Source organism: Arachis hypogaea, chromosome 18 (genome assembly GCF_003086295.3).
Source record: "Arachis hypogaea cultivar Tifrunner chromosome 18, arahy.Tifrunner.gnm2.J5K5, whole genome shotgun sequence".
NCBI lineage: Eukaryota > Viridiplantae > Streptophyta > Magnoliopsida > Fabales > Fabaceae > Arachis > Arachis hypogaea.
Window position 1 is genome coordinate 123,593,868 of NC_092053.1, and position 26,640 is coordinate 123,620,507.

The 26,640-nt window shown below is 32.6% G+C and overlaps 1 protein-coding gene and 1 long non-coding RNA gene across 2 annotated transcripts; both read right to left on the bottom strand.

The window, feature by feature from the left end:
• Window positions 1-12,382: 12,382 nt before the first annotated feature.
• On the bottom strand, window positions 12,383-14,298 carry LOC140181461 (uncharacterized). Its single transcript, XM_072225052.1, has 2 exons — window positions 14,133-14,298; window positions 12,383-13,913 (listed from the first exon to the last, which is right to left on the bottom strand). Exon 2 carries the CDS (start codon window positions 13,910-13,912, stop codon window positions 12,383-12,385), a length of 1,530 nt encoding a protein of 509 aa, XP_072081153.1. The 5' UTR covers window position 13,913; window positions 14,133-14,298.
• A 9,055-nt stretch (window positions 14,299-23,353) lies between these two features.
• On the bottom strand, window positions 23,354-24,806 carry LOC140181655 (uncharacterized). The gene is made up of 2 exons (XR_011876681.1): window positions 24,283-24,806; window positions 23,354-24,118 (listed from the first exon to the last, which is right to left on the bottom strand). It is a non-coding gene; the product is annotated as an uncharacterized lncRNA (long non-coding RNA).
• Window positions 24,807-26,640: the final 1,834 nt, after the last annotated feature.

Here is a 26,640-nt window from a genome sequence, read left to right on the forward strand (position 1 = left end):
TTACAAAATTAAAATTGTGCTACTATTATTTTTTGTTCGAAAAAATGGATCCAAACCAACTCAACTCTTTCTTCAATTACTTACAAAACTTTACTCAAATTCCAAATACCCAACAATCTCAAACCTCAAACTCTCAAGTTTCAAATCAAAACTTCACACTACCAAATACATTTCAAAATCCAAATCCACAAAATCTTTCAAATTTCAATTTTCAAGCTCCTTATAATAATCAATTTCCTATATTCCAACCGCAAAATCAAAATTCACAAATACCCCATTTTCCATTTTTATCCATATTTAACCCCTCTATCGGAAATGTTACTCCAACTTTCTTGCCGTTTTCAACTCAATTCAGTGCATCAAGACATAACTCATCTGGTGTTGGTGGCTCTTCTAACCCATCCTGTCGGACTCCTATACAATCTAGTCCAAATTCGCAATATTCAGATTTTGCCAACCCTCGTGGATTAGATGCTATCGACCTCAATGATGATGATATTGAAGATTGGAGGCAAGATAGTATTCAACACTGGCATTGGAAAGAGGATGAGATGCTGATCAGTACATGGTTAAATATTTCAACTGACCCTGTAGTTGGTACTGATCAAAAGGGGGAAACAATTTGGAGTCAAATTCATAGCTACTGTGTAAAATTTTGCTCCGACATGACAAGGGGGTAGTTGCATGTAAGAAGCGATAGTATAAGATCAACAAGGCTGTTGCACAATTTGCTGGTTGCTATGATCAAGCTAGTCAAAATATAAGGAGTGGTTCGAATGCTGATGATATAAAGGATTTTGCTTATAAACTTTATTCCACACATTATGGTAAAAAATTCATTTGAGAGGCATTGGAACATGCTTCGGCTGGAGCAAAAATGGAGAAGCCAACTAACTACACAGAGTGGCGGCTCAAAGAGAACCAAGGTTAGTGCAACTGGAGCATACTCATCCTCATCAAACCCAGAAACACCGTTGGCTGACGAACCCGGTGTGGACTCTCCCGTTCGCCCACAAGGATCAAAGAAGAGCAAGCGAAAAGGTAAGAGAAAAGCACAGATGTCTGAAGATTTTAGCAAAAGAAAATCATCGGTTGTCAAAAAATTATCTCTCATGGAAGATATTAAGAATGTTAGAGAAAAGGAACTAATGGAAAGGGAAAAATAAAGAGAAGAGGAGAAGGAACATAGAGCAAAGATGATGGCAATCAAAGAGAAGGAGTTACAAATTCAAGCGGCAATGAAAGAACAAGAATTACAAACTCAGAGGTATATTAAAGAAATGGAGATAAAAGCAAAAGAAAGGGAAATGGAAAGGATGGCCAAGGAAAGGGAAAGGGAGATGGATATGCAAATACTTAATGCTGACACGTCTACAATGAGTGAAAAATGACGAGCTCTTCATGAGATTGCATGTGAGAAAATAATTGCCAAGTGGTTTACTTAATGGTTCTTTATATTCGTAGAGTTATGTAGTATGTTCTTATTTTTATTGCGTATTACTGGTATGTGATGTAGTTTGTTTTATTTATTTCTGATGTAAGTTTTTAAATTAGTCAATATTATTGTGCCGTTATTGTTCATGAAAGTGACTGTTGCAAAACTAGCCGTTAAGTAGCCGTTGCAAAACTAGCCGTTGCAGACCTAGCCGTTGCAGAACTAGCCGTTAACTAGCCGTTAAGGTACTTACTGCAGACACACTTATAAATATCAACTATCAATGACTCCGCAACTCCACTTCAACTCTTCTTTCTCACCTCGAAAGAGAACTAAAAATTACATTTCTAGATATGGCTAGAAATTTTGATGATATGTTTAATGAGGCTTTGTATGACAAAAGAAGACGGCAAGATAACACACTCATAGATAATTGGATCGATGAGTATTTACTCGAAGATTCAGAAGAAGAAAATATTGATAGAAGCTCTATCCCAATTACTCGTAGATGGATCAACAGAGATCGAGAAGCAGGACATGATCGCCTTTTCCAAGATTTCTTTGCAGATGATCCGGTGTATAATGCTGACATTTTTCGACGGAGATTTCGAATGAGAAGACATGTGTTCCTTTGGATAGTAGACGCTCTCTCAGACGTCTATCCGTATTTCCAATAGAGGGTTGATGCAACTGGAAGAAGAGGCTTGTCGCCACTCCAGAAATGTACCGCTGCGATACAGATGTTAGCATATGGCGTAGCAGCTGATGCTGTTGATGATTATGTGCGCATAGGCGAGAGCACTACAATTGAATGCTTGGAAAAATTTGTTGAAGGTGTCATTTCGGTGTTCGAGGATGAATACTTGCGAAAACCCAATCCAAATGACGTACAACGCCTGCTACAAATGGCGGAGGGTCGTAGCTTCCCTGGCATGTTGGGTAGCATTGACTGCATGCATTGGCAATGAAAAAATTGTCCAAATACGTGGAAAGGTATGTACATGAGTGGTTATCGTGGGGTTGAAATCATAGTACTTGAGGTTGTAGCATCTTCAGACCTTTGGATATGGCATAAGTTCTTTGGAGTTTCTGGTTCAAATAACGATATCAACGTGTTAGATCGTTCTCCAGTGTTTGATGATATTCTAAATGATCGTGCTCTGGAGGTAAATTATACTATTAATGGTAATAATTATAGGGTAAAGTATATTCTTTGTCCCTGATATTTGACATAAATTTTAAAAATACCTCTCTATTTTATTTTGTTTCAATTTTGTTCTAAAAGTTTTCGATTTGCATCAAATATACCCTTGTCGGCTAATTTTTCAAAAAATTTAAGACCAATTCAATAACAATTTCATAAGAACAACCCTCAACATAAGCAAATCAAGCATAATTTTCATGCATTATTGTTAGATTGGTCTTAAATTTTTTAAAAATTTACCCGTCGAGGGTATATTTGATGCAAATCGAAAACTTTTGGGACAAAATTGAAACAAAATAAAACTTAGGGGTATTTTTAAAACTTTTACCAAACTTCAGGGACAAAAGTATACTTTACCCATAATTATACAATGTGAAACTATTTAGCAGATGGTATTTATCCTGAATGGGCCACATTTGTCAAATCAATCTCAAAGCCACAAGGGGAGAAACGCAAGTTATTTGCACAATACCAAGAAGGGCAAAGAAAAGATGTTGAACGAGCATTCGGAATGTTGCAAGCACGCTTTGCAATTATACGTGGTCCAGCTCGTTTTTGGAAAAAGAAGAAGCTTGCCAACATAATGAGAGCTTGTATTATATTACATAATATGATTGTTGAGGATGAAAGAGACACTTATGCAGGAAATTTTGCTCAAGGCTTAGAGTATGATGATGCTGAAAATGGCTTATCACAACCTCAGCTGGGAGAAGAAGATTTTGTACCATACCATCAATTTCTCCAAAGAAATGCCCAACTTCGAAATAGGCAGCATCATAGACAATTGAAAGAGGACTTGATTGAACACATAGGCAATTTCACAATGCTTGTCGTCAACTATAGAGTTTAATTATGTTTTTCTTTGTATTAAGTAATTTTACAAATTAGTGTAATCCCGAATTATATATTGTGTATTATTGTTATATATAAATTTATTTAATATTAATATCTTTTAATAGTGAATTATTTTTAAATTTAAATTTTTAAATTACATTATTAAAAAATAATTAATTAAGTGGGACCACAACAGGGACTAAAGTTAGTTCCTCCTAATGGAGAAGATAGAGATGCTTTGAGTTCCTATTTACTGTTTATGACGCAAAAGCTGATGTGGAGTTACTTTTTATGACAGGTGGGCTATAAACAGGAACTGGGATGAGTTCCCTACTGGAGATGGTCAGAACATCTCCAACGGGCAAATATTTGGAGCCCTCCTACTGTGTTGTCAGAGAGAAAAGAGAGATGGGGCGTTGGAGAGGAACTCACTTGAGTTCCTTCACGCAATTCAAAACGAGGGAGTCCCTCTGAAAGGGGACTCCCATTAACCAATACACAATTGCCAAATAGCAAGTAAAATAAAAAATAAATAATTATATAAAATATTAATTAATTAAATAATTATATTAATAATTAAATAATTATATTATATAATTAAATAATAATTAATTTAATAATAATTATAATGACTAATTATATTAAATATTGATATTTTATTTTAATTAATAATTTATATTAATTAATTAAATAATTAAATTTCTATTTAATTAATAATTTATATTTATTATTTATATCATAATTAATATTAAATATTATTTATATTTATATTGTTATATTAATTTAGCCGTTGCAAAACTAGCCGTTGTAAAAATAGCCGTTAGAAACTAACCGTTACTATGTTACCGTTATTATTAATAAATTAATATTTTGTTACTCTATATATACCACTTAGATACACTTCTATTCTCACACTCTCTACTACTCTTCTTCATCTTCTTCCAAGTTTACAAAATTAAAATTGTGCTACTATTATTTTTTGTTCGAAAAAATGGATCCAAACCAACTCAACTCTTTCTTCAATTACTTACAAAACTTTACTCAAATTCCAAATACCCAACAATCTCAAACCTCAAACTCTCAAGTTCCAAATCAAAACTTCACACTACCAAATACATTTCAAAATCCAAATCCACAAAATCTTTCTAATTTCAATTTTCAAACTCCTTATAATAATCAATTTCCTATATTCCAACCGCAAAATCAAAATTCACAAACACCTCATTTTCCATTTTTATCCATATTTAACCCCTCTATCGGAAATGTTACTCCAACTTTCTTGCCGTTTCCAACTCAATTCAGTGCATCAAGACATAACTCATCTGGTGTTGGTGGCTCTTCTAACCCATCCTCTCGGACTCCTATACAATCTAGTCCAAATTCGCAATATTCAGATTTTGCCAACCCTCGTGGATTAGATGCTATCGACCTCAATGATGATGATATTGAAGATCGGAGGCAAGATAGTATTCAACACTGGCATTGGAAAGAGGATGAAATGCTGATCAGTGCATGGTTAAATGTTTCAACTGACCCTGTAATTGGTACTGATCAAAAGGGGGAAACAATTTGGAGTCAAATTTATAGCTACTGTGTAGAATTTTGCTCCGACATGACAAGGGGGTAGTTGCATGTAAGAAGCGATGGTATAAGATCAACAAGGCTGTTGCACAATTTGCTGGTTGCTACGATCAAGCTAGTCGAAACATAAGGAGTGGTTTGAACGCTGATGATATAAAGGAGTCGGCTTATAAACTTTATTCCACATATTATGGTCAAAAATTCACTTTTGAGAGGCATTGGAACATGCTTCGGTTGGAGCAAAAATGGAGAAGCCAACTACCTACACAAAGTGGCGGCTCAAAGAGAACCAAGGTTAGTGCAACTGGAGCATACTCATCCACATCAAACCCAGAAACACCATTGGCTGACGAACCCGGTGTGGACTCTCCCGTTCGCCCACAAGAATCAAAGAAGAGCAAGCGAAAAGGTAAGGGAAAAGCACTGATGTCTGAAGATTTTAGCAAAAGAAAATCATCAGTTGTCAAAAAATTATCTCTTATGGAAGATATTAAGAATGTTAGAGAAAAGGAACTAATGGAAAGGGAAAAAGAAAGAGAAGAGGAGAAGGAACATAGAGCAAAGATGATGGCAATCAAAGAGAAGGAGTTACAAATTCAAGCGGCAATAAAAGAACAAGAATTACAAACTCAGAGGTATATTAAAGAAATGGAGATAAAAGCAAAAGAAAGGGAAATGGAAAGGATGGCCAAGGAAAGGGAAAGGGAGATGGATATGCAAATACTTAATGCTGAAACGTCTACAATGAGTGAAAAACGACGAGTTCTTCATGAGATTGCATGTGAGAAAATAATCGCCAAGTGGTTTACTTAATGGTTCCTTATATTCGTAGAGTTATGTAGTATGTTCTTATTTTTATTGCGTATTACTGGTATGTGATGTAGTTTGTTTTATTTATTTTTTATGTAAGTTTTTAAATTAGTCAATATTATTGTGCCGTTATTGTTCATGAAAGTGACTGTTGCAAAACTAGCCGTTAAGTAGCCGTTGCAAAACTAGCCGTTGCAGAACTAGCCGTTAACTAGCCGTTAAGGTACTTACTGCAGACACACTTATAAATATCAACTATCAATGACTCCGCAACTCCACTTCAACTCTACTTTCTCACCTCGAAAGAGAACTAAAAATTACATTTCTAGATATGGCTAGAAATTTTGATGATATGTTTAATGAGGCTTTGTATGACAAAAGAAGACGGCAAGATAACACACTCATAGATAATTGGATCGATGAGTATTTACTCGAAGATTCAGAAAAAGAAGATATCGATAGAAGCTCTATCCCAATTACTCGTAGATGGATCAACAGAGATCGAGAAGCAGGACATGATCGCCTTTTCCAAGATTACTTTGCAGATGATCCGGTGTATAATGCTGACATTTTTCGACGGAGATTTTGAATGAGAAGACATGTGTTCCTTTGGATAGTAGACGCTCTCTCAGCCGTCTATCCGTATTTTCAACAGAGGGTTGATGCAACTGGAAGAAGAGGTTTGTCGCCACTCCAGAAATGTACCGCTGCGATACGGATGTTAGTATATGGCGTAGCAACTGATGCTGTTGATGATTATGTGCGCATAGGCGAGAGCACTACAATTGAATGCTTGGAAAAATTTGTTGAAGGTGTCATTTCGGTGTTCGAGGATGAATACTTGCAAAAACCCAATCCAAATGACGTACAACACCTGCTACAAATGGCGGAGGGTCGTGGCTTCCCTGACATGTTGGGTAGCATTGACTGCATGCATTGGCAATGAAAAAATTGTCCAAAGGCGTGGAAAGGTATGTACATGAGTGGTTATCGTGGGGTTGCAACGATAGTACTTGAGGTTGTAGCATCTTCAGACCTTTGGATATGGCATAAGTTCTTTGGAGTTTTTGGTTCAAATAACGATATCAACGTGTTAGATCGTTCTCCAGTGTTTGATGATATTCTAAATGATCGTGCTCCGGAGGTAAATTATACTATTAATGGTAATGATTATAGAATGGGATACTATTTAGCATATGGTATTTATCCTGAATGGGCCACATTTGTCAAATCAATCTCAAAGCCACAAGGGAAGAAACACAAGTTATTTGCACAATACCAAGAAGGGCAAAGAAAAGATGTGGAACGAGCATTCGGAGTGTTGCAAGCACGCTTTGCAATTATACGTGGTCCAGCTCATTTTTGGAAAAAGAAGAAGCTTGCCAACATAATGAGAGCTTGTATTATATTTTATAATATGATTGTTGAGGATGAAAGAGACACTTATGCAGGAAATTTTGCTCAAGGCTTAGAGTATGATGATGTTGAAAATGGCTTATCACAACCTCAGCTGGGAGAAGAAGATTTTGCACCATACCATCAATTTCTCCAAATAAATGCCGAACTTCGAAATAGGCAGCAGCATAGACAATTGAAAGAGGACTTGATTGAACACATATGGCAATTTCACAATGCTTGTCGTCAACTATAGAGTTTAATTATGTTTTTCTTTGTATTAAGTAATTTTACAAATTAGTGTAATCCTGAATTATATATTGTGTATTATTGTTATATATAAATTTATTTAATATTAATATCTTTTAATAGTGAATTATTTTTAAATTTAAATTTTTAAATTACATTATTAAAAAATAATTAATTAAGTGAGACCACAACATGGACTAAAGTTAGTTCCTCCTAATGGAGAAGATAGAGATGCTTTGAGTTCCTATTTACTGTTTATGACGCAAAAACTGATGTGGAGTTACTTTTTATGACAGGTGGACCATAAACAGAAACTGGGATGAGTTCCCTACTGAAAATGGTCTTAGGATTGGCTGCAAAAGAGCTCTATGTCATACAGATACCTTTACAGGATATGGTAGTTGATACATTAACTAAACCCCTGTCTATTCAAGTTTTTAGCAAATATAAAGACAAACTGAGAGTACATACTTCCAAGTACCTTAGTTTGAAGGGGGTATTGACAGTAGAGTTATCTTTCGTTAGTTACAAAATGGTTGAAAACTGTTGTGCTAACTTGGATTACTATGAGTATATATATTAGAATAAATATCAATTGTAAATATAGTATGATTGAATAATATGCAGAACTTTCTTTTATCTTTTTCTCTTAATTTTTTAATTCTGCACTGAGATTCTTTTTCAATCTTAGAATCAAGAATTGCTACACACTCTGGTTCATGTCACATGAATCACTATTACCATCGTACACATTATATATTAAAATTGTGAATTTAGCGAATAAATTAAAATCAACTTTATACCCAAATCCATTCAACAGATAGAGTTGTTAACCCTCTTAATGCAAGAAGAGAAGCTAGACTATACATAGTAGCTAGTTACCAATCACCCGTTCATGATGACGTGCTCTATTCTTTATTAGGAATGAAATGGTAGGCTGTTGGATTATTATATAGGGTAAAGTATACTTTTTGTCCCTGAAGTTTACTAAAAGTTTCAAAATTACCCCTAAGTTTCAATTTGTTTCAATTTTATCCCAAAAGTTTTCGATTTGCATCAATTTTATCCCTGAACGTTAACAGCGTTGAAATCACTAACAGACGTTAGTGACGTGGCAATAAAGGAGTTCTATGTGGCAACTATGTGTGTGAGTCATTTCTAAAACGTTTTTTAAAATAATTTTTAATTTTTTGTTTAAAAATTTATATTACAAAAATGATATGGCTAAAAATCACAACCTCAAACCCTAAAATTAACTTCTTCATTTACGTCTTCCTCTTCATCTTCTTCACTGTGTGTAAGAATAAGAAACCCTAACGAATGGCTTCCCAAGGCTCGGTATCATCACAAAAAAGCAGTCGGAGACGACGAACGCTTATATGCAACTGTGGTGAACCCCCTGTACTGAGATGGTCGAAGACACCAGAAAATCCCGGCCGGAGATTTTGGGGCTGTGTATACTTTGATGTTAGTTTTGAGTGCTTTTTATTTTGATGTCTTCATGAGTTTCTTCAAGTTCTTTTTTTTTGTTTATGTTGCAGATTGGGAAGGAGTGCACATTTTTTTCCTGGGCAGATGGAGTTGTAGAGACAGAAGAGGCTGAGGTTGCAAGGTTGAAGATGAAGATTTCCACCTTGAAGACTAAATTAGTTTATGCTAAATGCAAACTGTTGATGGCTGTTATTTTTGGTGTGTTGGGTTGGTTTATGGTGATTTTAATGGTTTATTTGTGGGTGAAGAATGGAACCCATTTGAGATTAGGGTATTAATGCGTTTGGGACAGCTGAAATTAGCAGAAGTAAGAATAGATTGACTGGTTGTAATCAGTTACAAAACTGTACTCAACTCGAAAACTTGTTAATATAGTTGTCCTTGAAGTTTAATTTATGTTTCAAAAATATCCCTGAAAGGATTAAAATAGTTTGGCACTAAAATTGGCATTAAGAACCTGTTGTGGCAGAGACAAACTCAAGTAATGAGGGATAATTTCAGCAGTGCACTAAAATAAATTTGCATGAAGGAATCCATCACATTAGTCATTATCAAAATAACATAAGTTGTTAATCAACATAATCTCTAGTTAACATAAGTCATAACCAAAGTAAAAACTTAATTACATAAGTCCTAAGCAAAATAATTCAGCAACAAAGGAAGAATTGGAGTCATAAGTCATAAGTCATAATACAAAATGCCAACATTTTTCAATCTTCCAAAATAAACACCAAACACAAGATGTGACACAACTAAGACCCTGTGAGAGCACTCTGAGTCTGACTCCCTTGTGATATGGGTTGTCCCTGTGCAGTTGAAGTAGAGTTGCTCCTAAGAATTCTAGTTGGTCTTGGTGGCTGAAATTTTTTGTGTGCATTTGGTTGGGTATTAGGCCTTGCTGCAACACTGGCCAACCTGGTACTCTTATGCACTGAGCCAGTAGATCCAGCATTCCTTGCAGTGCTGTGCTGGACTGGTGATGTTGTAGCAGTTCCAGCATTATTGTTTTGGGCTGGCGATGCTGAGGATGGGGCAGCAGTTGTTTCCTATGATGGACATGAACAAAAAACAGCAACAAGTTACAGTTATAAAGAGGTAAACAGCATAAGAAACAGTGTTATGTATAAAACTATATTTACTAGACAAGTACTCACGTTTGGCCTTCTAAGAGGGCAGCCTCGCTTGTTGTGACCCAATTTCAGACAACAAGAGCATTTTTGTTGTAACCCTAGCCTAGATGTGCTTGGGCCCTGTGGTTCTTCACCCTCCCCCCTTGCTCTTTTCTTCTTAGGCCTCCCAATTGGCACTCTATGTGGTGGAGGCATCACATCTGGGTGGGTAGTTCTCTCCCATATTGTATGTCCATTACAAGGGTTAATCATGGGGGTATAACAAGCCACATAAGCAGCTTTAGTGTAACAGCTTGAAACATATTTTCGAATATCATCCTTAGCACAATTAATTGCACTAACTGCATGCGGACAAGGTAAACCTGTCATTTGAAACTTTCTACAAGTACACTCTTTCTTCAGAAGATCCACTACAAATTTGTCCCTACCTCTTATGACTTCAAATTTTGAAATACCGGCAGCAACCAGAAACCACCACCTAGAAGCATCTATTTCCTTTTGTAACTTAAGCTTAATCCTAGGAAGAATATCATCCTTATACTTCTCAATAAGTACCCTATTTTCAGCCCATCTCTTCATCAAATAAACTCTAATATCTTCTAGCATTGTCAATATTGGTTTTTCCCTTGATTCAACAATTGCAGAGTTAAAGCTTTCACACATATTATTGACAAGAGCGTCACATTTAGGATAGAATTCAAACCTTGATTTAGTCCAATACTTTGGACGAATTCCTATCAAGTGTCGATAGGCACCCTCACTAATGGCTCGGATTTCCATCAACTCCTTTTCCCATGCTGCTAGATATGTACATTTTGCAGCTCTCCACATCCTTTTCTTAAGATTTAGCCCTGGAAATTTTTTTTTGAAGTTGGCATAAAGGTGTCTCACACAGAATCTGTGATCAACACCTGGAAGTAATTCATCAAACGTTGGCACCAGGCCCTGTTGGTGCAAAGTGCACAATTTTAATATAATGATCAAATAATTAGTTTAGTGCAGAAGCCACATGACTAACTAATTCACAACAATTTATAACTATATATAAAAGAACATTACAAGAACATTAACATATAGTGCAGCTCTCCACATGACTAGCTAATTCACAGCAATTTATAACAGCAACATATAACTAATTATATGTTGAACATTACAAGAACAGCAAGATATAGTGCAGAAGCCACATGACTAGCTAATTCACAGCAATTTATAACTAATTATAAAAGAACATTACAAGAACATTAATATATAGGTACAGCAATTTATAACTAATTATAAAAGAACATTACAATTACATTAACATATAGTGCAGAAGCCACATGACTAGCTAATTCACAGCAATTTATAACTAATTATAATAGTCAATTACAAGAACATTAACATATAGGTACAGCAATTACTAACTAATTATAAAAGAACATTACAATTACATTAACATATAGTGCAGAAGCCACATGACTAGCTAATTCACAGCAATTTATAACTAATTATAAAAGTCAATTACAAGAACATTAACATATAGGTACAGCAATTACTAACTAATTATAAAAGAACATTACAATTACATTAACATATAGTGCAGAAGCCACATGACTAGCTAATTCACAGCAATTTATAACTAATTATAAAAGTCAATTACAAGAACATTAACATATAGGTACAGCAATTACTAACTAATTATAAAAGAACATTACAATTACATTAACATATAGTGCAGAAGCCACATGACTAGCTAATTCACAGTAATTTATAACTAATTATAAAAGTCAATTACAAGAACATTAACATATAGGTACAACAATTACTAACTAATTATAAAAGAACATTACATATAGTGCATAAGCCACATGACTAGCTAATTATAAGAACAATAACATATAGTACAGAAGCCATGAACGTGCTAATTATAAAAGAACATTACAAGAACAATAACATATAGTGCAGAAGCCATGAACGTGCTAATTATAAAAGAACATTACAAGAACATTAACATTAACTAATTATAACTAGACATAAAAATATAGTGCAAAATCTTAATTACACTAAAATACAGGTTAGTAAATTACCTTTTGTTGGTCAGACATGAACGTGCTACGTAATAATTTATCCGCTCCTATATCATCAATTAGGTTTGAGAGGAACCACGTCCATGAATTTTTGTCTCAGCCTCCACGACCGCATATGCTATAGGTAGCATCTGGTCATTCGGATCCCACCCCAAAGCAACCAATAGCCATCCTCCATATGGTGTCTTCAAAAGCAACCATCAAGCCCTATCATAGGCCTACACTTCATGAAACTCTCCTTGCAAGCCTTTAAGCAAATATAAATCCTATGAAATCGTGGACTTAAGTCGACTGTTGTATCGGGGTGCTCAGTTTGGGTTGCTGGAGGTAATTGAACATGCAGCTTCACAGATGAACCAGGATTGGTGCGCAGCAACTCATGGCAATAGTCGTAAAGTCTTCTATACTGCTCCCTAAAAGTTCCATTAATGTCAACCAGTGCAATCTGCTTGGCCCGAAATGCCTTTGCTCTTGAAATCTGCACATTCCACTTCCTAAGAGTCCTACTTTGTATGGTGCCCAGCTTCAACTTCGGATTCTCTTCTACTTTTCTCCTGAAGACCTTCGCCAGCCACTTCGACTTCATCACTTTTATGTCAAATACAGTGTTACAAGAATGATGATCATTAACTGTTCTTAGCTGCCAACTATCTTCATTGGCCATCTTCACCGCATATGCAAACCATTCACAACCATCTCCACACTTAGCCCTCACCCGGACATTGTCCACCACTGGAAATTTTATGTTTCTCCCAGTATGAACAGCATATGATGTCACAGCTTCCTTGAACTCCTCTCTTGTTGCATAGAGAGTTCCAGCCTCCCACTTATACTTACTCATATCCTTCAACTCCTTGTGAACGGGAAATTTCTTCTTGCTGGCTTCATCATCCTCACTCGATACCTCCTCTAATTCATCACTGTTCAATCCTTCATCATCGCTTAAACGAGAGCTCTTTCTCTTCCCAGCAGCCACCTTTTGAGTTTTCTTTAACTTCTCGACAGCACTCTTACTTTTCTTAGACTTTCTTATATCTTGGTGCATCTCCCCAAGAGTTATATCAACATCAAATAAACCATCATCACCACAATAATCATCTTCACTATCACTAAAATGCAGATCAGAATCAGCCTCATAATCTGGGTCATCAGTGTCATCCTCTTCTTCACTATTGTCCCCATCACCAATATTCTGTAGCACTTCTTCAGCAGATAAATGGGCATCAACTAATCCCTGCATTTGGGCCTCCATATCCACCCCTCCACCTTGGGCTTCTGCTTGAATATTTTGGGCCTGTCTAATATCACTTGGCCCACTATCAGCATCCACACACTCCTCCTCAACAACTTTGCTGCCACCCCCAACATCTAAATAACCAATGTCATAACAAAAATCATCAGGGATTGAAGCCTTATGCACCACATACAAATCAACTACCTTTTTTTCAACTCCTATATTTGCCATTTCCATTGCTTCTTCATCACCTTTCAACAACTTCAACCCTTCTAATCCTAATTCAGTATCTTTATACCACAGTACCCCAATGTTTTCAGCAATGTACCCAAGTTTTCCAACCACATCATAAGCTTCTATAACACTCCATCTATCTCTGTCACACCAGTCAACCGTTGTCACCTCACCATCAATATACTCATTTTTTCCCTTATCACTACAAAACCTACCCCTGTGATGAACTCTAACACTGAAATCATCCATCCTGCCGTTATAAAAAGATGTTCAGACCAAAGAACAGAGTAACTAATCATTAAAAAATATAGACCACCTCAAAGTTATATTTTTCACTAAAACAGAACAGAAATCCCTCAATCCCTCAATGCAATAGAATCCTAACAGCAATCAACAGTGATTAAAAAAAAACCCTAAATCCTAACCGTTCAGACATGCAGTAGCAAAATTGACTAGAATGGTGGCCTACCTCGTCAGAAACCTTAATCAGAATGGCGCTATCCACGTTTGAATGGTTGATGACTGAATGCTATCCCAGACTCCTCCCTCAGTCTCGACGGCGTCACAACATGCGCCGTCCTGCACGTCGCTGTGGCGGACTGTAGTTGACGGTGCGACGTCTAACCACCCACCAACCTTCCTCCTGTGACTCTGTTTCTCTGGCGATGATCCTTACTGGCAAAGGGAAGACAAACGGGTTATGTTTGAAAAAGGATGCCAATTGATTTACTTGGTATAACTCAGCCATGGGTATTTTGGGGGTTTCACATTTCTTGCCACATCACACACTATACTTTGCCATATCACTAACGTCTGTGAGTAATTTAAACGGCGTCAACTTAAAGGATAAAATTGATGCAAATCGAAAACTTTTGGGATAAAATTGAAACAAATTGAAACTTAGGGATAATTTTGAAACTTTTAATAAACTTCAGGGACAAAAAGTATACTTTACCCTATTATATATATGTTACTATTTCTAGTTAATCATGTATTTATGTTTCATTGTGGTTTGTAATATAATATAAATATTTTAAACAAATTAAAACAGTGAAATGTCTAAGTATTAATAATTTAATATTCTAAATTTGTTTGTTCGTTTGTATGATTGTAGCAAAAAATTCAGTTACACTTTTTTTTATTCTAATCTATTATAGTAAAATATCTTTTTTTTTTTTTGGAGAACATGTTGCCACCAATTACAATACAAGTGGTAGGTTAGCCATTAATAAAGTCATACCAGAATAATACACCGACCAGTCGCGAAACTTGAAAAAAAATTTTAGAAAGGCTAAAAATTTTAACAAAAACATTATATCTCCTTTCAAACCCCATCTTTTAAGAGCAAATAGTTACCTTCTACAATAACAACTTTGTGCTTTGTGTCTAGATAAACTTTCATGCAGTAAATTTTATTTTAGCTTAACTAAAATAAGTAAACAGTTTAACAAATAGCAACAACTTGAAATAGGTTACCATGATTTTTTTTTGCAAGATTTTAAAAAATAAAAGCCTAGAACATTCTAATTTTATGTTACCTCTAAAAACAGGTTATTTTTTAAAAAGCCTTATATTTCCTCCTTTTTGAAGAACATATTAGCATTTGCCCTCTCATAATTGATTAAACAAAAAACAAAAAACAAAAGCTTATTCTATCACGATTTAAAAGGATATACTTTAGTATCATTTGATGAGTTGTGAACTTGTGATTTTCAATCAACTTGGCTTATTTATTTTATTTTATCTAATACAATATTAATATTGTTTATCTTGATATCTTCTCGTTTTATGAGAGATTCTGTGGCATCTAAGTTTTGCTGTTTTCCAATAAAACAATTAAGTACATAGGATCTGAGCTAAACCACACACTCACAGTCTCACATGCCCTTGTCTTGAAAAATTGTTAACCAAATTTCAGAGTTGAAACTATTATTTCCATAGATATTTACGGACAATCTTTGCTAAGGACCTAAGGTTGGTTAGCTTGAAATTAGCTATATATAATTACTGTTGCGTTCTTTATAGAATATTATAGTTGTAAAAAACGTTGCAATAACAACAAAAGTAAACGCTCGTTTGTCAACTACTTCATCTATTTTTGTACTTTTGAGGGATATGATATAAACATATTAATAAGGTACAAACAAAATAATGGTGAACAAATAAAGAATATAGCAAAGTGTATTATAACTCATGTTTGGATTAGTATATTAGAAATTTTTAATTTAAAAAAAGGTTATTAATTAGAATGAATACTGTTTGGTTAAGTTAATAATAATAAATTCAAAATTCCCTTTGAATGTATAATTACTAAAATTGACCATTTTAATACAATATTATACCTTTAGTGTATTTTTATTTCTAAAATATGTGAATAAATTATACTAGTATTGTTATAAACAAACTGTATAAACTTTTACGTGTGTTACATAAATATTATAAGCTAGCAAAAAAAAAAGAAAAATTAAAAAAATTCTTTGTAGAATTTCTTAAGATTTTCTTAAACTCATAAATTGTACTGTTTCATTTAAGAAAAGTTATTTTATTTAATTTTAGTGATCACATATGGAAACTAAAATTGAGAAGTTCTCTTTTAGTTAAATAATCTGATAAATTTTATTAAATTATTATCGGACAATTTTTAACTATCAGCTTTCAACTATTAACTTCACATTAAATTAAGAGTAATGTTGGGTAGACCAAAAAAACAGCCAGAACTTGCTTTATTTAGCATTAATTAATTATCGCAACAATTAATAAATGCTAAATAAGACAAGTTATGGCTGTTTTTGGCTGATTTTCTTTGGTTACCAAACATTTCCGTTAAATTAATTATACTTACATTTTTACCTTATAGAATAAGCAAGTATAATTACGTGTGTAAAATGTGTTTTACACTTCTACTACATGTCTAACTAACTAGTAATAATTCAAGAGTAATGCTAGAGGACCAGTAACTTTTGTGATTGGTAGCCATCAAATAGCTATCAATGATAATTTAATAGTGTGAGATTGGTGTGAGATTTCATCTAATGACTCACATTTTTCTGCTGGTTACATGCTGACCAAGATTCAATAAAATTGCTGATTCTTAGATTTTTCCATAATTCAATACTCTAAATTTGTTTGTTCGAATTTTTATAAAAATAATAAAAAATATTCAATTACATCTTAATTAGTTCTTGTAATTAAGAAACTTCAAATATTACCCCGCCTATAGAACATAAGTGATACGTTGGCCACCAATAAAGTCGTAGCGGAAGAACATGATAGCAGTTCCGCAAAAGAGCAATGCAAAAAAAAAGTGAAAAGGATAGAAGTTTCATGAAAGTGAATATGGATAGAGCACCTTACTTTCAAAAAGTCTACTTGAACATGTTCAACATTTACCAACACCTCTCGCACTCCTTAGGCAACATGTTCTGTTACTTCACCATTGGTAACAATTCACACTTTTTTTTTTCTTTTTTTGCATGCAGTGAAATACGATTGTTAATTGGTGATATTTTGTGGTGTTGATAATTGTGGATCCCAAGGAATGAAAGACTTCATGAATGAGAGTAAGCTGATGGAATTATTGAACGGCTCTGATTATGTCCCAACCTATGAAGACAAGGATGGTGACTGGATGCTTGTCGGTGATGTTCCATCGGAGTAAGTTTTCAATTAACTTCAAACAAGAATAACCATTAGTACTAACTTACCTGTGTTATAGGTTTTCTTCATAATTAACATGAAATAATGTTTTCATTATATATATAGAAAAAAGTGGTGTGCATAAAACATAATTTTAATTTCTTTTATCTCAATTAACCTTACTACCAGGATGTTTGTGAAATCATGCAAGCGTAAGAGGCTATTGGTCTTGGTTAGTATATATCTTAATCTTTATATTACTATTTACATGTGATTGATATACTAATTAATTAATTAATATGTAATGATTTAATTTCTTTCAAGTATAATTAGATATGGCTTGGTTTGGTAAAATTTTTTGAAGAGGTGCTTATGTTCTTTAAAAGTTTAAGCTCCTCATTTTGTACTTGGTAAATCAAAAAGATTACGTGCTTGTGCTTGGAGCTTTTAAAAAATAGGAATATTTTTGAAAGCACTTAAAATAGAGCTTTCCAAAGTTGACTTGTACTTTTCAATATTTAAAAGTCTAATATAATCTCATATGTTAACTAATTTTTAAATTTATTACTTGCATTTATGTCTATTATAATATTTTTAAATTTTAAAAGCTATTTTACTAAATGCAATTGTTGTTGCTTGTGTTTATTAAAAGTTATTTTTAATTTGATTTACCAAACATAAATACTACAACTTTTAAAAAGCCATCTTTTAAAAATTAGCCTTTATAAGCTACGTTTGAAAATAACTTTTGTAGAAATGAAATAGCAGAAATTGTAGTATTTATATTTGGTAAATCAAATCAAAAATAACTTTTAATAAAAACAAGCAACATCAATTGTGTTTGGTAAAATAGCTTTTAAAATTTAAAAATACTATAATAGACATAAATGCAAGCATTAAATTTGAAAATTAGTTAACATATGAGGTTATATTAGACTTTTAAATATTGAAAAGCACAAGCTAACTTTGGAAAGCTCTATCTTAAGTGCTTTCAAAAGTATTCCGAGCTGAGCTTTTAAAAAGTACAAGCACCTGTTCGAAAAATTTTACCAAACCAAGCCTATATATATAGTAGTTACCAACCACCAGTTTATGATGACCAATTCCATTCTTTATTAGGAATGAAATAGCAGGCTGATGATTTATTATATACATGTTACTATTTTTAGTTATTAATCAGTATTTGTGTATCATTGTGATTTGTAATATACTATAAATATTTCAAACAAGTGAGATACATAAGTATCAATTATATGAACAGAAACAGTAATAATTCTAAAAGGCACTATACAAGTGGGAATCGAATTATGAAAATAGAATTAATTATTAGAAAAGGACTATGAAAGGCACATTATTAGATAACTATGTGTCTCTCCAACTTTATTTAATTTTTTATTTTATCAACCATTTTGATGATATACTTTATAGTTGTGAATGAATGATATGTACGAGTTAGTGTATCATAACTTTATACACAATGAATGTTGAGAACGCGAAAAGAAGAATATTAAGTCATCTCATAAAATACACTCATAATGTGTTTGTTTGTTTTTATTTTTTTAGAATTACATATATTTTTGGTGCAAAAAGTACTAAGATTCTGAATCTTTTCTGTGTATCCTTTCAATTAAGAGCCATCCAAATTATTAAAGATACATCCAAAGTCAGCATATTTAATATCAATATTTAAATTAGCATAACAATTTAATCTAACCGAATTTATAGCAAAACTAAAAAAAAACAAAGAGAAGGGGAAAATAATCAAATTGGAGTATCGAATTAATTTGTAAGGAGATATCTATTCATAAACTGATTATTTTTTAACTTGGTGAACTCAAATTTAAGATAATTAATAAAAAAAATAAATAATAAATATATGTCATAATATTCATAGTTTTTATAAACCTAAACATAGATATAGACATTAACAAAAAAAAATGATTAAAAATCTCAATTCATTTTTTAACTTTTTTTTAATTTTAAATAAAAAATTGTATTTTTTATCTTTTTATTAAAAACTAATCTGTATATTTAAATTCTAAATATTAGAATATAAATTACGCCTCCTAATAACCATTACTCCTGAGTTCTAACCAAATAATGAAGGAAAGAAACATTATGGGCCTAGTGAGTCAAGTGACACACGTGCGTGATGGAACTAGAGCCTTTTAGATGTTAAAAGAAGATAAGGAACGAGATCAGAGGCCCAAAATTTAATTTCTTTGTAGGCACTTCCATGCCCAATTCTTTTTTTTTTTTTTTGAAGAGTAAACAAGTTCAACACACTAAATGGAGCATAGAAAACATAAACGTAAGTAACTTCTATGTCATCTCCGTCATAGCCATCAACAACATAGGTTATTTGCACCAATTCGTAGAAAAACAAAACGACCTAGCAACACAATCTACTACATCTATAGACTTGTTCTTAAAAATGATCTCGTTCCTACATAGCCAGATATTCCATATAACTGAGAAGAACCCCACTAACCACGTTTTCCGCACGTCTTTTCTCAAGGGCAATGATCTCCAACTCTCAAAATGCTCTTTTATGGATCCTGGGATGCTCCATGCACGACCCACATAACTAATCTACGCGCACCACACCTGCCATGCATACTCACACATAATAAACAAATGTTCTACTGTTTCGATTTCCTTTTTACACATAACACAAATGTTATCAGTTCGTTCAATGATACCTACTCTACTCAACCGATCCTTTGTATTAACTCGGCCTACCAGCACAAACCAAGTAAACAACTCTACTCGAGGGGGCACAAAAACTTTTCAGATTCCACTTGTGAACTTGTATCTGAGAATTTCTTCTGTCATGGTCTGTACCTACAACACCTGCACAAATGAGTTAGTAGTATAAACGACTTCCTTATCAAATACCCACACCACTCTATCTTGTGCACCTTCTATCAATCTCACAGCTTGTAAGATATCTAAAACTTGGTTCAAACTGTCAGTCTCCCATTGGCGAAGTTCCCTCCTCCACTGAAAGTTCCAAACCCACTCTATCCCATCCCAAAACCCACAGTCCCCTATCACGGATCCTTTGTTATTTGAAATCAAGTAGAGTCTCGAAAAGGAGTCTTTAAGCTTTCCCGACTGTAGCCATGTATCTTTTCAAAATCTGGTTGATCTGCCATCACCTACTTACATAGCCAGACCGTCAATCATCTTTTGTCTGACATGTTGTTCTTTAATTTGCAAGTGACAGATATCTCTCCACGGACCTCCTTTTGCTGGTATAGTTTGAGTTGATAATAACTGCCCATGATTCATATTGTTACACGAGCAGACAATCTTCTTTCACAGAGGACAATTTTTCTTAGAAAACCTCCACCACCATTTAAACAATAAAGCAGTATTCCGAATCGTCGCATCTCCCACACCCAGCCCTCCCAGTTTTTTCGGTACTTGTATCAACTCCCACTTTACAAGAGCCAGCCTAGGGCGTCCATCATCCTTCCCCCAAAAGAATCACCTTTGCAGTGAAATTAATTTTTTTTACCACCGTATCCGGCATTTTATACAAACTCAAATAGTAGATAGGCAGACTATTAATCACTGACTTGATGAGGACCAACTTTTCAGCTTTGCTTAGCATCTTCGCTTTCCACAAACTAAGTTTCTCTGCTACTTTATCTATTACTGGCTTCCATGTTTTAACTAGTCTCGGGTTCGCTCCTAACTCAATGCCCAGGTACTTCACTGGTAGGCTCGCTTCCTGGCAACCTAATAAATGGCACATTCGACCAACCCACTCCTGATTAGAATTCACCAGTATCAAACTCGACTTGTCAAAATTAATACTCAATCCCGACATCACTTCAAAGCATCTCAACAGTCTTTTGTAATTTTTGACAGTCTCCTCCTCCGGCGAACAGAACAATATAGTGTCATCAGCAAATTGAATGTGTGAGAGCTTTATATTATCCCTACCGACTAAGAGGGGTGCTATTCTCCTATTCCTTACCACCTCCCCGATCATCCTGTTCAACACGTCTACAACCAGCACGAATAGCATGCAAATATGTAATTTCTCACTATTATGTTCTATCAATGCATTTTTTTCAGATGTCTTAGCTTTAACATCGGAGCAACTATAATTGTACAAATTAACCAAAGAATAATAATAGAATGTGTAATAAAAATACTATGTCTTTATAAAAAATCAATCATCAAATTAGTTATTATTTATTTATATATAATACATAAATTATTTAGTTAATTTTTAATTTATATTTTATATTTAAAATATATTTTATATGAATAATTAATTTAATAATTAAATTTTATATATACCTAACATAATTATAATAATATATAAAAAGATAGTATGATTTATCATCTTAATTAAGTTGACAAGAAAGGAAGAAAAGTGTTTATTAGTAACACTTAATTGGCATTATATTTTCTTTGATGGTTCTTACATTTATTTTCGTAAATGGTAATTGTGGCGGAAAAATGCTTTTGTCAAAGGGGTGCTGAGTTTGATCACATCATGAAAAAGCTAAGCTTTGATGCCTTTCTGCTTCAGATACCCCTATTACTACTACGCAATTTATCAGATGTTTAATCATCCTGCTTAAGATCAAGTTGTCTGAAAATAAAATTTAATGATCAATTATAAGCTAGATGTTCACATTAAATAAGTCAATTATCTTAACTTTTCCATGCTTGCGATGAAAAATAAATATATCCATGTATAACCAACCATGTTACGCGTATTTAAAATCAATCATTAATATAAAATATATATTAAAATATTAAATATATATTAAAAATAAATTAAATAATACATATATTTATATGCAATGAAAATACATAGTAATTAAGTTAGTGATTATTTTTTTTATGTGCAAATTATCTTTTATATCTAAGTCATAGATAAAGGCAATAAGTTAATGACAACATTATTTGACTTTAATTTCTCCCAATAAATTTTATGACGATGCAGACTAGAGAATTGCTCTCTTTTTTGACATATATCTAAGTCTATTGTTTTTACGCATTTGTATTCATCGTAAATGTGCAATTGCATCAGAGATTAATGTTTTAATTTCGTATAATATAATTTAATAATAAATTCAACTAGACAACTAACTATTTTTTTATTACTATCAACAACATTTAAAACTCTAAATTTTAAATCTTAAATTTAAATGTTAAATCTTAATCCTCCAAAAAATAAAACTTAAAAAATAATTTTAAAATAAAAATATCTAATTAAAATTAATTAATTAATTAAAAGTTAACTTTTCTATACTTAATCTTTATGATACACATTACAGTTGCTCAGTGCGAAGATCACTTGTTCTTCTTCATGGTTGATTCATTCATTTCTTTTACTCTCCCCTTTTAAATTGTAATAATTTTAATAATTAAATTTGATACATATATAATACAAATGAAAAAAATAAAAAGATTAAGAGAGTAATGTGGGGTGCCCTAGAGGACGCACATGGAATAGGGTTAGAGAGTTATATAAAAATCATATTTATCAGATAAATATCTTTTGGAGTGCCCTAGTAACTTGCTACCATAAAAAGAAACACAATGCAATCATCTTTAAAATTGGAATAGTATGGAAACTTAAATTTATTACTATATTGATTAATAAAAAAAATTGGAAAAAAATTTGGCCAAAGATGATATCCGTCAACTTTCGTGAACCATTGATGATGACATGTGTCTACTATAGATCCCCACATATTAATGACATTTTTCTTTCATTAGTATAGAAAGTGATTATTATATATATGTTAGACTATATATAGTAGTTACCAACCACCAGTTCATGATGACATGTTCCATTCTTTATCAGGAATGAAATAGTAGGGTGTTGAATTATTATGTATATGTTACTATTTCTAATTAATCATGTATTTGTGTATCATTGTGGTTTGTAATATAATATAAATATTTTAAACAAATTAAAATAGTGAGATATTAAGTATCAATAATTCAATGCTCTAAATTTGTTTGAGTTTGTAAGAATGAAGCAAAGAAATTTAGTTACACTTTTTTCTTGTCTTAATCTATTATAGTAAATCATCTTTTATTGGAGAACATGCTGACCACTAATTACAATTACAAGTGGTAGGTTGGCCACCAAAAAAGTCATACTAGAAGAGCAAATAGTTACCTTAACTTCTACAATAACAACTTTGTGCCTAGATAAATTTTTGGAGGGACTAAAAATTTTAACAAAAACATGATATCTCCTTCCAAACCCCATCTTCTAAGAGCAAATAATTACCTTAGCTTCTACAATAACAATTTTGTGATAGATAAATGAAGAAAACGAAAGAATCATTTCATGCAGTAACTTTTATTTGAGCTTAACTAAAATAAGTAGACAGTTTAACAAATAGCAACAACTTAAAAATAGGTTACCATGATTTGAAAAAATAGAGTTCATTAAAGATAAGCAAAGAGTTTAGGAAGATATCAAAATAGAACACCTCAGTGGCATCATTTACAAATTTCACAGTTATGTAATAAACAACAGAAGTGATGACTACCAGGCTTAAACAGTCCTTATTAAACATGTATAATATCACCATAAAGTTTTATTAGAGTTATTACATGTATAACATACCATAATAATGCTAAGAGAAAAAAAAATTGCCACAAAAATTTCAACATTTAAACAAGATTAGCACAACTAGTATGGAATAGATATGAATATGAATATTGGACTATGAGTAATAATTTCAATTGAGATTGTAGAACATAAAAATCTCTTTCATTCTCAATGACCAAGTCCTACTTACCATATGGACAGAACTGAAGCTTTAAGCTCTGGATTTAGTAGAAGCCCGGAAAGCAAAATGAGCAGCTCAAATGACCACCATTTAAAGTTGCATTGATCATCAAACACAATAGAAACAAATCAAGGTTGATAAGCGTGCGTGCACACGCATGTGTATATATAGTAAGATCAGATTCTAGAGGAAGAAACTAACCAAATTATTCCATGAGATGAAACGGCGTAGCACAAGAACTCTCCAAACCCATGGAATAGTTCCATTGAGATTGGAGCACGAGTCTTTTCACACTGAGTAGAAAATTTTATAGGAACACTCCATGTTATGGTTTCTAAAAAACCACCACCTTCTCCATTTTCTTCTCTTTTTGGCCCTTAATTTCTTCCATTAGAGAAGCCAAAAAAAAAAGAAAATGGAAAAGGTAGTAATTTTTCAGAAACTATAATATAGAGTATGGTAGCAAAAGAGATTAAAGGTGTTAGTTATTTAGCACTGCCTATGAACCTGGGAGTCCATGGAAGATAAAGATGGAAACCATCCATGGGAACTACAATAGCAACATCAGGAGGTTGAACCTGGGAGTCCATGGAAGAAGCTCTCTCTGGCCAAGGAAGCCAAAAGTAAGAATGCAATAAAAATGGCCTTCATACTGATTATATTTATGGACACTACTATAATATATTCTCTTTCTTTTTGCATGACTATATATCCAATGCTCTTGTATATTTATATTGAGGGTAGGGAAGAAATTCAGTTATGCATGTAGATGTTGAAGTCTAATTAAATAAACGTAATATCTAAATAATGACACGCACTTTAATATGTACCGTTAAATGAAACTTTAATCCCAATTTGTTAGATAAAATCATTAATTGAAGATAGTGTAGGCTTAAACTATATCCATTAATTATTTGAATAATTTTCCTCTTCTTTCGTTATTTTTCTACTTGTAGAATTTGAGCACCTTAATAATACGAACAAGTCAATTTCTAAATAAATTTAGAGACATTACTATTGGCTGACAGCACTGGAATTTTTATACTAATAATAAAATTTTTCCCCCTCAATGATTGAAGTTTCTTTAATTTGCATCAGATCTGGGTGATTTAATTTTCGTAATACTAATAACTAAGTCATATTACTCAGAGAGTTTTATTATGTTAAAGGTGCGACAGAGTAATATATTTAGCATTTCTCTCTTATTATTTGTTGTAATTTCAATAATTAATAGAATATTAAGTACGGTATAAAATAAATGAGACAATTATTGTTATTAAATGTGTATTTTTTTTTTATAACTTTTACATTTTGTGACAATCACAATTTAATAAAAAATATGTAAAGTTAACTAATTAAAAATGTTAGGTCGTTCCGTGTGTTTCATTTTCTAAACACATACCTACTAACTTATATAGAGACATATATTATATCGTATTATGAATACGATAAAAAAATCTAACTAGTTAAGATAGTGAAAGATGATGAAATAAAAATAAAATTAATAAATAACGAAATTAAAACATACATGTCAATATATGACTACACACTAGTCTATACATCTTTTGAATAACTAAATAACATAATCATAATAAATTATAAAATATAGAATTTACCGACTGTTTAGCATTGTCTGGAAGCTTACCTACATACATGTGATGGGGCCCCGGAAAAAAGAAAAGAAAAAGAATTACATGTAAATTTAAAATGCCTTTTCAACTTTGAAAAACTTGGTACTAGTATATATATTATGGAAAAGTGCAATGTGTATGCCAGTTGAAATATATGCTTTTTTTAAACATGTATAAATTTATCTAAAGAGAATACTAGGGAACCAAAAGTATATCAGCCAAAATGTATTTAAGTTCCATGAAAAATTGGGTTTTGGTTTATGTTCTGTGATCTTAGAAGCGGTTTTCAAACATATTATTCAAAAAGTGATTTTAATTAAACGATTTTGTTTACTTTTTGGCTAGTCATATTTTGGTTCCATATACTTTTTCTTATCTAAATCATTTATGTGGGATGTGAATGTACGTAACAATGTAGCACGTGGTTAGATGGAAACAGTGGCGGAACTTGAAACAAAATTTTGGGGGGTCAGATAAAAAATAATTGTCAAAATATTTTTGATATGGACCTCATTTAAAATAAGCTCGTCTAATTTCATCTCTCTGGTTTGGGTGATATTGTCAAATTTAATACCGTTTTTCAAGATCTCGTTCCAAAAAGTTAAGGTTAAAGTCATCAGATGTAACTTTTTGAACTTTTGAAGGTTATATCTCACTTTCTTCGTGATTCATTAAAGTAGAAGAACTATCTACAGATGTTGATATTGTAAAAGTTATATGTTCTCATTCTTAAATATTAGCCTTCCTCTTAAAAAATGTATCAATTATTTAATTTTCATTATTATTTTATATAAAAATTTGAATATATATTCTGTAAAATATGTAAAGAAGAAGTTAGAAGGACAAATATTAAAATTTATAATATTTATTGAATTTTTTTATCAATTTATACAAATATAATAATATTAATACTTATTGAATGTTTTAT